The following is a 13113-nucleotide window of genomic DNA, read 5'->3' as shown; positions in this document are numbered from 1 at the left end:
TTAAGTGTAATACCTGTCACATTTATATATCTTATTACCCTGAGCTCTCAGAATATGCATAGGACTATAATTGTTGCACGCAGTTGCCATTCATTTACACGTTTAAAAAACATGGCATCTTTTTTGGCGGCGGTATACTGCGTCGTATCTCAGCAGGCCTTAAAGGTAGTACAAAGTTTGGGGAATTTTTTGAAAATTGGGTGGATAGTGATTCTTTACAATTTTGATATATTTGGATGCCCCTGTAGATGTATTATAAGCACTAGAAAATTTAGCCCCTAAAACACTTCAGCTTTCGAGAAAAAGTGAATATAAAAATTTACCGGTGCTCCCGGTAAATTTTGATAAATTTCAAATAGTGCCTACGGCCGTAAAATGGTAGCTGCGACCATGAAAATCTCAGAATATGTAGTCGTGATATATAATTTCCAAACGGGAATAGCTAATTGGTCGATTTTAGTCCAGAAACATTTTTTATAGCTTAATTAATATCTTGACCTTGAGAGGGAGCTATACAATATAAAGAGTTTAGTATTTACGATTTCATAACTTTAGACTCGCATAGGATCGCATATGCTTCCAATATGTTCATTTGAACCAAATTCATGACCCCATACCAAAACTTTGTATTGCCTTTAACGATACTGTATGTTTCCTGTTGTTTTCTTTCAGTGTAAAACCAGCTGTGTTTGACCTCTTCCTGGCTGCAGGCATAGCTAGTTATCTTGGGCTCATCTATCTTGCAGTACAAGTAAGTTCATTGAAGTTCTCTCTCTCATGTGGATGTGTTATGGTATAATACAGTGCTGCAAACCAGTATGATCTATTTATTTATTTTTTACTTTTTGTTTATAATAATTTTTGAATTTTGTTGTTGTTGGTATTTTGTGTGTGTGTGCCATTTTCAATGGCAAAATGCCCATCCTGTCCTGTAAAGTATCGTACAAGCATCTCACAATGGCAATTTGGGGATGTTTATTGGTTCATCGATCACACGAGTCATGACGAAATCATGCATATTCAATCAATGATCCATACAAAAAAAAATCCTGTATGTAGGGACTGTAAGAGGCATTGATCCGTGTTTTTTTTTTAATATACAATTTTTGTCAGTAAAATACAACTTTTAGGATTAAAAGGATCGTTTAACAATGTTAAATCTGAGATGCACGGCCCGACGTGTTATCAGAGTTTGTGATATGGTGTACTATTGAAGCCTTAAAAAATTGCGCTTCAAAATGATCATGAAGTGCCTCAAAAAAGTAAAAGTCTTTGAGTGACCGGCTTTACCATACTCATTTTTCCCAATGGATGGACTGTAGTGTTAAAAAAAAACATTAGGAAAAGGAATTCTGAAATTTCTAATTCCAATCATAGATATCTTGATGATCAGACAGGCAATTGGCTTGTAAAAGTCATGGGATTCATGTATGACCTAAAAGTTGATAATTATGATTGCAGCATGAGCTAGATACAGGATTTTGTTTAGAATCTGAGGCAAAGTTACCCAACCCCTTTAACAAAATCTTTCATCTCTCTTTCTCTTTGCCTGATAGAACTTCAGCATGCTCAGGGACACCGTGAGAAGCTACGTCGCTAAGAAACCCAAGATACACTAGTCAACAATGGTGCTCTATACAGCTTTGTATGATTATGACAGTACACTTTGTCTGTTCAAGGCCAGAAGGGTGTTAACTCCTCTTTGTATTAAACAGTATGTGAGTTTACGTCCTTCTGGCTGCAAACAGATGACTTCTTTTTTCTATATGTCTTTTGCATTATCTCAAGTGAATGAACTTTTGATTACACTCGACTGTATGTAATAATGAGGTATTATTATGGCTTGTTCACATATGGTACAGGAAACGGCATAAATGACTGACAAATGAGGAAGTATGTTATCACCATGCAGCAAAGGTTTTTACACGTACTCACCATCTCGGGTGGGGGGGGGGGGTGTTTGTCTTAATACAGTATACAGGGATGCACCGCCCTAATGGGTCACTGTTTTGCGAAATGAAATATCCCTAAACTTGAGGTATGACTATGTGTTGACAAATCTTGAAAAAAATAGCCCATATTTTAGATCTTGGTCTCAAACATGGGTTTCGTTTTTTTCTTCACAATAATCCCTCACTCATAATCTCGCTAAAGTGCAAATTCCATATTCAGAAATAATTGAAATCATCATCCAAAGTCTGAATAAGGGTACCCTCTTCTGTCAAAATGGGTGTGGATTTTGAGGCGTCAGCTTCACACACTCCCGGCTAAACCAAATCTAAGTACCCACCCCCCCCCCCCTCCCTCTGGCACTATCTGTGTGTTATGAGTTATAGAAATGATGTAAAGCGTGTTGAGCTTACAACATAAAGTAATCACAGCTGTATACCAGGCCGTATGTGAGCGAGCCTTCATTGTTCACTTTGAATGTATCTGTGCAAGGTTATGGGGTAATGATATAATTACAGAGCTTTCTTGTATGTTGTACGGAGATGGGAACAATGGTTGATTGTTGTTGGGTAATAAGCTAAGTTTAGCCATGAACGTGCACACTAATAAGGGAAATATTGTTTAAAATGAAGCAAGGCAAGGAAAAGGTCCTCGTTGATATTGTTGATATCAAAATGACGTCCATGTTGAACTTTCAGGGTATTAGATTAATGTGCAATTAATTTGAATAGACATTTTAATTGTAGACAAAATAGAGTTCAGTTGCACTTTCATAATTGCGAATATTTGTGAACTGTAATCCTGCAGGAAATTGGTTAAAATGATCATGTGAAAAGGTTTAATTTGTATCGCCTTGCAAAGGTCTGGTTAGTAAAAACCTTGAACAAAATGAATGAGAAAAACTGCTGAGGAATTACTCTGAAAATGAAAAATGAAGTACTAAGTAATATACATCGGACTAAAATAGACAAATTTTCAAGGCATTGGATGTAACAAATCTCCGATAACATGATATTCGCTACTGCAAAGGCATATAATTTAATCAATCATTTAGATAATTTACCTGTGTACACTTAATCAGATTGTTTTCTGAATGTAATTGTTAAGTCAGGCAACATTTCTTATTATTTTTGTATTTTTGTTCACCACAGAATAGTAAATTCATGAGAATTATGTCATGTGCTAATGTGAGTTAGCTGAAGTGGACAAAATTCATTTTTGCAGATATCATTTCTGCGTTGGAATTACATGTAGTGTCTGTTAGGAATTTGAAGTGGAAATGTCCTATCACTATTATCATAAATGCATGACTTTTCTTCCCGTCTTGACATGTCGCTGAACACCGTATAGGCTGCAAGGATGAATTCATGCAAGCTAGTATTAGGGTCTTTTAGGTTTGCACGTCGACATAGTGGACTGCTACGTGTGACGTCCTTTAAGGCAATGTGACGTCCTTTTAAGGCACTGCCAGTCCACTATGTGGACGTGTATATCTATAAGTCCCTAGTATCAGACTTCAGAGACCCAGATGGTGCCACTGTTATTTCCTTTACCTTTTCTAAGCCTTTGTTTGATAAACTTATATTGCATGGTTCTTGACAAAAATGCAGTTAAGTGCTTTTGTTAGTTACCGGTATCTAAAGAGGTTACTTACTACTAGTCCTGAAGTACCCTAAATGTCTGAAGAGTTTTGGTAAACTATTCATGATTTTTTTTGTTGCTCTTTTCAGTGTGAAGGAAGGAGCCGTTTCTTTTTGATATACAGTATCGTGAATGTGACAAGTGTGAAAATGATTTTGTAGAACAGAACTGAGGTCTTTTTTCATAAGTGAAAGCAATATTTGTAATTGGAATTGTTAATCAATAAACTCATTGAAAAGTTTGATTTGTGAAAATATTGGAAAATTCTGTCCGTTTATATCTGTTTCTCTGTCAAATAGCATTAAATAATCTTGGTTATGAGTGTTATGAGTGTTTGTGTGTGGTATAAGAGTTTACAGGTAATTTTGAGATATTATAATGGCGGAAGAGGTAATTAGTATTGTCATAAAATCCAAAGGATATACATCGGATGTTAATGATCACAAATGAATTGAATCTGGACAGTGAATTTGATTCAATTAAATATCATGTTGGAAAGGTGTGTGGTATAGTGGTTAGTTCTCTCGACTCTGAATCAAAAGGTTGAGGGTTTGAATCTGCCCAGTGGGTATGTTGATAGACAAGGCATTTTGACATGGCATTTCATCTACACTTGGCTCTCTCCACCCAGGTTTTAAAAGAAAACCTGGCAGGATTAATCATTCCTTCAAATGCACTGTGTGCTGGGAACGGTTGCTGGAGCTAAAACTGGGGCAATACTACCCAAACCCCTCTGATACTAATTATGATAATATTGGTTTATATAGCGTTTAATAAATTGATACACCGACGATGTCTCTCATTATAGAAACCCCTCGAAAGCGCATAGACGTTATTTTGTATACATGTGCTATACAAGATTGGTGTATTATTATACTAGTCGGGTAGAAGCAAAGAAATATGAAGGGGGAAAAAATCGTTGGTTTGATCAATACTAGTATTCTGATATGTTCCTATCTGGTTTGATGGTTCTGGTTATTTTTAGCAAGTATTCTTCATTTTGCTTATGATATGCTGTTTCAAACACTTATTATCTTGTGATGAATAATTTACATTTTTAGCTTTAGATATCTCTTGAAATGGATTCTACTAACAAAAACTCAAGGTCAAATTGAAATGAGACGAATTTCTGAGTGCTTTCTGAATGGATATGTGCTTCATTAACTTATATTTTTTTCAATAGATCGTGTTTTTAGAGAAAAGAATGATGTAACTCTAATTAGGAGGAACATTAGGGATATAATATCGTGGTTGTTGGAAATTGCTGGGGATAAACAAGAACTTGAGCATTATGGGTTTCTCCGCAATCATTGTTCACGATGAATAGTTATTTTAAAGCATTTAGCTTTAGACATATTCTCTTGAATTGATTTTCCTTACAAAAACTCAAAATGAAAATTGAAATCATGTGCAATGAGTTCTTTCTGAGTTGCTGGGTGTCTCAAATTTACCATATCTTGTGTTAAATGTTTCTTTACATAAATATATTGGCTCGTGTTTTGAGAGAAGAGAATAGAATTCACCAGACTGTATACGAATAACAATAGGGAACATGCTATTAATATATCGAGGTTGTTTGACTTTGTCTGTGTTTGAAATAAGAGAAAATAAAAGAAATTTGCGTGTCGTGGCAGTGGGTTTCAAGGTAGTAATCATTATTGCATGTATCTATTAATTCACATTGACCTTGGCAACATTGTTTATTTATAGCATGCATTGGCATCGCCGAGCTCGAGTTGGCTTGAAGTGTGTGCGTTTCCCTGGAAACTTTTCTGCTTGACGTTGGTCGTTGATGGATGACAGCGTAAGGCCCAGTCTGAACTAGATGATAACTATAACTACGCCCCTGTTGGTAACTTGTTATGAAGAAAACATCCAACCTAATTTTTTTCTCGAAAAGGGTTTTTTTTTAACTTAAAAAAGACCCCAAACATCTACAATGATTGTTTACACACAAAAAAAACGATCGCAAGGATTTTCAAGAAATCATATCAAGATTAGTCTCAATACCATATCCCATGTAATTGGTTTGGTAAATGGTTTGATGGTTCATTTTACCAGACTGCTAAGAAAACATGCCCATGTTTTTAAGAAAGCATCCACTGGAGCGACAGCTTTAAGTCCTCTCCGAGGGGCCTGAGTAATGAGGATTAATGCCTTGGCAAAAAGCAAAGGGCACTATCGAATCCGCTTGGTTTCGGACTCGGGTCCCCCCCCCCCCCCCCCCCCCCCCCCCATTTACGAGACCACTGTTCTTCTACTAAGCCATCTCACCTCCTGGAAATTTTACAAATTAAGGGAGAGAGAGAGAGAAGAAGAAAAAAAGATTCGAATCCTTCGCAATTTATGAATATGAAACAAGGACTTTTCGATGCCATTTCAAAGTGCCGTGCAATATCCCGATTGATTTTGCATTTCATTACTCTCACTAATTAGTTACTTTATTATTCCATCACGATGTGCTCTGCCGCGAAAACGAAAACCAACTTTGCTGGAGCAATCAAGACGAAAATGAAAGTCATGAATTATTAGCTTTATATTACCCTCTTTAGCCCAGTCACGGTACGGGGACTTTCTCTAGAATTTCTCCTTGATGTTATTAATTGCTTGGTGGCATTTCTCATTTATTTATAACACAAAAGGGTAGACACACTGAATAAATGAACAACTTTGCAATCAGCCTGTGAAGCATTATAATTGTTAATCAGTCGATAGAATGAGGAAACGCCAACCTTTGACCCCAATCGACCAGAAATTCTAACCCGCGTTAATTATTTAGAACTAGGGACGAGGGTTAAAGTAAAGAGTACGTGCTACATGATGTAATATGTTTAATTTTTCTCAGTGAAAAATAACGGGATTTGAGGAGTCATTTTTACATGTTACTTTTGATTATTGGTATTAATAACATTATCATGTTGCTCATTATCATTATAAATGCTGTTGTTATTATTAATACTATTATCATTATTATTGTTATTATCATTATTATCATCATTTTTATTGTAACAAAAGTCATTTCAGGACATGACCATTGCTCTTTTCGACAACTCATTCATCCATGATTGTAGGTCCTATCATGATTCATTTATTACGTGATTGGTATTCTATCCTTATTTGTAATTTCTTTTCGTTTTCTTTCTCCTCGGCCGTCACTTCATTATTACAGAAGTTCATTCTGTTACCTAGAAAATGAAGAACATTATTTTATTCTATACCCTACATTCCTTTGTTTTGTTTTTCTCCACGTTTCCGTGCATTCATTGACTTTATAAAGAAAATCAATGCTACACCCTTTAAATTCTATACATTACAAGGTTCAGACAGTCATAGTTAGACCGTAAGAAAACAACGTTTTCAATGCATTAACCAAAGGATGATTGCCCACACATAATGATTTCAATCAATTCTTTTGTGATGGAATGTTTCTGATCAATTTGCAGTATCGATTTCCCTGTGTTTGCACTTTGACTCGCCTTTGTTGACATTGTTAAACGCGACAAGTTTTGTTTCATGCTATTGATTTCGATGTTTTCATGGTAATGAGCAAAGTGGGCGTGGAATTACTTCGAGACTGGACTCAATTCTGGGCAATAGATTGTCACTCGTCTGCTTGCTCACCCGCCAGTCGCGTTTTCGGATGAAGGAGTCCTTTCTGATATCGGGACGGATGGCTGGCCTGATCGCTGTTCCGCTCGAGTGCCTTATCTATTGTAATTATAATATCAAGTGGCTGCTGCTAGGGACAACGGGGATCGGCGTCTGTGATCGGCGAAATATATACCGGCCGCCCCCGAAAAGGTGACGAGAGCAGATCGACACGCTTAATTTTCAGCTGCGGACGAGAACCTATTATCTACTAGCATTGACGAGTCGAGGCTCGGTCAGCGAGCGCGGCAGACAGACGACAAGCTTCACTATCGACTCTCAACAACTGTGAAACGATAATCGTTTTGAAATAATTCAATCCTAATTTTTCTACATAAAGTCGTACAAAGAAAGTAGAAATTTTTAATTTTGTTATCCTGCACCAAACGAAAAAATAACTTACCAGTTTTAGGGGAAAGTGGAATCTACAGAAAACAACTTTTATTCTACAACTCGTGAAAATGTCAAGACAACTTATAGGTGTTCTGCCGGGACCCATCTGTAATGGACGGTCTAATAACCCTCATCCAAGACCGGTAAGATAACTTTTCTTTTTAAATGTTTTGTTCGGTTATGAGTGTATTAAGCGTCCTTTGACTTTCCAGGAAAATTCTCAGATAATAACATATACTGTTTTGTATTGATGTATTGTTTTCTTTATAAAAATGACATTTCTTTTTAGTCAGATCAGGTAAAATGAACTAACAGTTTCTGATTTATATATTTTTACATTAAAAGAGAAGAGTATTTTCTTTACCTTGGTATCTTTAATTTCTGAAAATGACCCCTCCCCCCCTCCCCCCCCCCCCTCTAATAAACACCGCACTGTATAGATTATATCCAAAATTATGACAATCAATTAGGAATTTCTATTTAATTTAAATGTAGGCCTATATCTTTATAAGGTGTTTTTACGAAATGTGTTCATGCTGCAATTGAGTTGTCAGCCTTTATGTCATCAATATAAGCTATGGACCGGGACAAAAATTGATTATTTCTTTCGCAAAACAAAACTTGTAAGATACCAAAGACGACAAAGTTATAGGAACAAATAGTCTCTCTCTTATATAATTATAGTTTTGTTCGAAGAAACTTAGCATGCTTTTTTTTTCTAGCAAGAAGCATAATATTACTGCACAATTCAATTCTTGTATGTATTACTCATTCTTGTTTTAACCGTACCTGGAAGTTAGCATTCAATTCAATTCAATTTATATTTCCTCTTCAACTTTTCATATTTACAATGATGGTATATTTTTTTACATATTAACATATCTATATACATATAGATCAATTTGCACAATACATTACACTAACAAATTTATTTAACTCTATTTCCTTTTTTAATATAAAACGTTAACGCATATACAGAAGATGAAGCAATTGAAGTGAAATTGCAATGTAGAAAAGCTTTAGAAAAGAAAATAGAGAAGTTACCCGGCCTTTTCTTCGGTCTCTTTTGAATGCCGCCCGATATGATGCAAATTTAAGCTACTTCGAAATATATGCCGTCTGTTAGTTTAAAAATGAAACACATTTATTCACAGATTATGATAAAGGTTCTGCTTCTTTCAAGTTGCCGTAATTACATTAGATCTACCCTCTATTCGAATATGAAACGTGAAACATGGATGCATTTCATAATTCACCTTTCAAAAAGAAGAACGATCGTCTTATTGCATAACAGAGACAATCTAAAGAGCGACGGAAAACGTGTCAAAATATTTTTTTAATAGAGACTAATAACTGATTTTAAAATGTTTATATTGAATTGCAGTAGCAATTTAGGTATATCCGTATTAAATGGGATGTCAATGAGAACATTTTTTTATATGGTGAAATTATGCTTTGAGATGTAAATTAATAGCGTTGTATTGCCATGGTTACTAATCGTAACTCCAACGAAATGTACCGCGAAAAGGGTATCCTGTTAAACTCTTCTCGGCATTCACCAGGTAATCGGTTGTGACGGACAGGGCATTATTTTTTTCTCAACATCGGATGTATTATTTTTTCTATTGCTCTATGCGAGTGCTAATAGCCTTTTTGTGGTTTGGTTGGAGAGGGCTGGGGACGCTATAACACGTCCTTGAAGCATTCCACTTCTGTTTATTATCCTTCCTCTCAAGTACACCAACTTTTGTTGATGGAGATGGAGAAAACAATAGCCCTAATCACGAGGCTAATTACACAAAACTCTGAAAGGCAAGCCCTCTATGAAACCCGTCACGCCTAGTGACCATTGACCCCGCCAATGACCTCATTCAAAGATTTCTTTCTTTCATGTTTTGTGAATCAAGACATCTTGTTGATCGATATTCTCAATGGTACTTGAAGAAACCAAGTGAAACCAATTCAATCATGTTCTCTTTCATCGTGTTCAGCAGATTTTCTAGAGAAGAATCAATATGTGGAGTCGTTCTCAAAAACATCACGCCAGCCAATCTCATAAACGGACACTTGTGTTTATCATGCTCACTAATGATTAAAATTATATTTGGATTGAGGTTCATGAATTAAGATTGCCGCATGCTCCCTATAGGGAACGCTAGTGATCTGGCAGCTATAGGGCCTATTATACGACGCGACACTCAACTTTGCTCGCTTAGCAAACAGTTTTGTGGTCATGGTGATGACACAGTATGCTTATGATAAACGGCAGGTTTAGGGGCGCACACAGTGTGGACAAGAGAGAGAGGGGGGGGGGGGGTGGGGGGGGGGGGTTAAGGAGCATTTCCCCCAATAATTTATTAATTTCATTGTATAATTCCATTGATGCATTTGCCTCTCTAACCCTTCACCTCGTTCCTGAAGATGGATTGACGCATGGGTCGGATTGGTACCGCATCGAGAAGGTTGTGTGGCTTCATTTTGTTGAAAACTTTCTGTGTCTGTTTTCACAAACTTTAATTTTCCTTTGAAAATGTCCCTTTTCCTGTGACGTCCCAATCTATTATCCAGATTCAGATAAGAAAAAAAATACCTTCCCGTCACACCTGAAGAAGATCGCGTTTAATCCAACGTTTACAGTCCACTCGCAAATTCTTTCTTGAGACTTTAAGATAAATCTGGTTATTTTGACGTGGATATTTCAAAAGGGTCACAAAAGAGCCACAACTTTTTAACGACCCTACTTAATGTCTTACAATCAAAACATGACGCAAATAGACACGGTATACAGTGTCTTTCTATTGTATATTTTGGTTTAGCTTATTCAGAGCGGATCTCCTGTATCCATGCTTTGAAGAGGGCTTATTGAGCTTAGTTTAGGATGAATAAAAATTACTGCGTCATTATTTTTTGTCAGAGAATAATAGTTTTGGCCAGAACTATAAGCTAGCTCTCGAATACTTCACATCATTTACTGCCACACAATCCAAACAATACCGGAATTATTCAAAGCTTTGGCTTTTTAATGCACTTTCTTTTTTTCTTTCTTTCTTTTTTTACTCGAGTTGCTATGTTACCCTTTTCGCAGTTTGCTGCAAATGCAATTTCCTCGGTTGTGAAAATTGCGAACTATTAATGAAGTTCCGTCGTAATCTGGTTTATAATCATTGATCGGATGAAAGCAAAGAGATGGGCGACACAATGGTGACAAACAAAACAAAAAGGAAAAACAGAAAAAGAAGTAGGAGAAGAATGAAGAAAAAGGGAAATAGAAGAAGAAGAATAAAAAGATGTAAAAGAACAAAAGGAAGAAAAACGTTGCGAGAAGAATAGTATAACCGAGAGAGGAACGGGAAGGAGATGAAAAACCGAATCTCATACCAACGAATCGTTTGCCATGCTCTCTCGCATATTTTCCAACTGGTAAGACCAGTGCCCCCAAAAGACCAATAAGCCATTTTCGTAATGCAATCAAATGTAATGTGCAAGACATTATTGAGGAGTGCCTCATTATATATTATTTCCTTCACCTTTTTTAAATGTATATTAATAGTAAGACATTGATACATTAGTTGTTGCTAGGTATAGGAGAAACATTATAGCTTAATTCCCATACCTTACAACAAGAAACGTTTGCCATTCGCAGTCTGACTATTGAAATACAATTATTCGTAAAAGGTGAATGAAAATGATTATTTGTAACGAGGCACTTAACAATGAATTATATATGCATTCAATTTGATTACATTATGAACATGGCCCATTCTTTTCATTGTGGCATGACCCACGCTACCGCACTGCCCATCCCCACCCATCGTCATCAACACAACCACTTACCTACTTTGCAAATTAAATCTTCTAAATGTCATCTAGGTCTAAACTCGAGAGTGTCCAAACATTTTTAACGGGTATTATACTGTACATAGTACCAACGCACTGTTATAGTTTGATGTTTTCATCAAAAGCTATTGTTTTGATTCTATTTAAAGTTCAAACCAAACCGTGATTCCTATACACTATTTTAAAATGCATTTTCTGGTTCTAATTTCGTGGTTGAATTGACTTGAAGAGTTTTCTCTACTCATGACTGACATCTGCCCTAAGGTATCGGGTCTTTTAGAAGACTTCATGAAGAGTAGCCCATTCTGTAGTATTACAAATGGATGACACCCAAGTGCTGGCAAAGAAAAACAAGTAGTGATAGGAAACTAAAGATGCCTGGACAAGCACGAGTGAGAAAACAAGAACTGTTTGACTTATTTCTGACAAATCAATCGATGCAAACTTTCAACATCAACAATTTGAAGACAACAAATAAATGAGAGAGTTAATCTAGGGATGGGAAAAACAGACACCGTCACTTAGAAACGATTTGTCGTAAAGACAGGCACGAGAGACGAATTTAAGTTAAATTGTCATGGAACTATGATGTAGGGGTAATAAAATTACATCTGTATAATGCACTTTAGAAGCCAGGCCTATAGCTATGTCATGCCTAACATCGTTTTATGAAAGTTCTGAATTGTCTCTGTGAAAGTAAGAGCAGGAACGTGAAGAATAGCTGCTGAATTAGCGTCATGTGTGAGCCAACTGGCGGACACTTTTCTGAATTCCGTTGCCATTTTAGAAAAATACCGCCAGACTCTCCCAATACTAAACTATCGCCCGGTAACAGGCCTTTGCCGCATGTATAACAATACTTCATTATATCTAGTAGGACTAAAGGGTTGAAAGTTTATAAACGGGGCAAAATCAATCAAAATCTATCAAAGTCGATGGACATCGACGAAATTTACGCAAATCGGAAGTCTCTACAGGTGACGGATACCATTGATATTATTGACTGTATGGTTGGATATTATTCCTGGTTGCCAGGTCGCCAACTTGCCAATCCTCGTGTCAAAATTAAATAACTGTTATTCTTAATCTTTTGATGCCGTGGGCTGAAAAATATTAGCCTCAGAAAAAATGTATTCATAGAACCTATATGGACCACTCTACTTAATCTTCTGCCAGAGAACGTTGGTACATCCCTGTTTAGCATAATAAAGATAGATCGAGAACGTTGGAAATGAATAGATATCTGAAATTCAGGGATGCAATAAACGGGATGTATGAAAGTGTTAAAGTTAATCAACTCTGTAAAACAAAAGTGCACGTGCTCAGTATCAATATGGAAATATAAAAGGGAAGACACATCGATAAGGCTGTTCATGACAGAGAAAAAAGGTGGATATTGGGGGAGGAGTGGGCGACATTTTATTGGGAACTGGACAAGCAAAGAAACATTAAAAAAGAGAGGTGTTTGTGGCAAACCTCGTTTGTTAGTTACCAAATATCGAGTAAAAAGAGTTAACTCGATCTTCCCCCATCAATGCTTGCAACAAGTTAAGGCCTACATCGGGTGCAAATCAAAGATAATACCTAATTAATTACAACATAAATCAGGACATTAACGATATAACGTATGTTTGCCCTTTCCGG

The 13113-nt window shown here is 36.4% G+C and overlaps 2 protein-coding genes and 1 long non-coding RNA gene across 3 annotated transcripts in view; 2 read left to right on the top strand and 1 right to left on the bottom strand.

The window, feature by feature from the left end:
• Positions 1 to 3855, top strand: part of LOC587749 (nicalin-1) — a 21435-nt gene extending 17580 nt beyond the window's left edge. Inside the window, exons 13-14 of the mRNA XM_030977254.1 lie at positions 673 to 751; positions 1557 to 3855. Of these exons, the coding sequence (XP_030833114.1) occupies positions 673 to 751; positions 1557 to 1619 (142 nt within the window). The 3' untranslated portion in view covers positions 1620 to 3855. The remainder of the gene's footprint in view (positions 1 to 672; positions 752 to 1556) is intronic.
• Positions 1 to 13113, bottom strand: part of LOC115920731 — a 21335-nt gene extending 8222 nt beyond the window's left edge. The window contains exon 1 of the long non-coding RNA XR_004062501.1: positions 13029 to 13113. This is a non-coding gene — a long non-coding RNA (uncharacterized LOC115920731). The remainder of the gene's footprint in view (positions 1 to 13028) is intronic.
• LOC592490 overlaps positions 7353 to 13113 on the top strand; it is a 28602-nt gene continuing 22841 nt past the window's right edge. Inside the window, exon 1 of the mRNA XM_030977257.1 lies at positions 7353 to 7775. Within this exon, the coding sequence (XP_030833117.1) occupies positions 7701 to 7775 (75 nt within the window). The 5' untranslated portion in view covers positions 7353 to 7700. The remainder of the gene's footprint in view (positions 7776 to 13113) is intronic.

Source organism: Strongylocentrotus purpuratus, unplaced genomic scaffold, assembly GCF_000002235.5.
Source record: "Strongylocentrotus purpuratus isolate Spur 01 unplaced genomic scaffold, Spur_5.0 spur5_scaffold_9, whole genome shotgun sequence".
In the NCBI taxonomy this organism is placed as follows: Eukaryota; Metazoa; Echinodermata; class Echinoidea; order Camarodonta; family Strongylocentrotidae; genus Strongylocentrotus; species Strongylocentrotus purpuratus.
The sequence above is the reverse complement of the archived record's forward strand: the minus strand, read 5'-3'. Positions and strand labels throughout refer to the sequence as shown.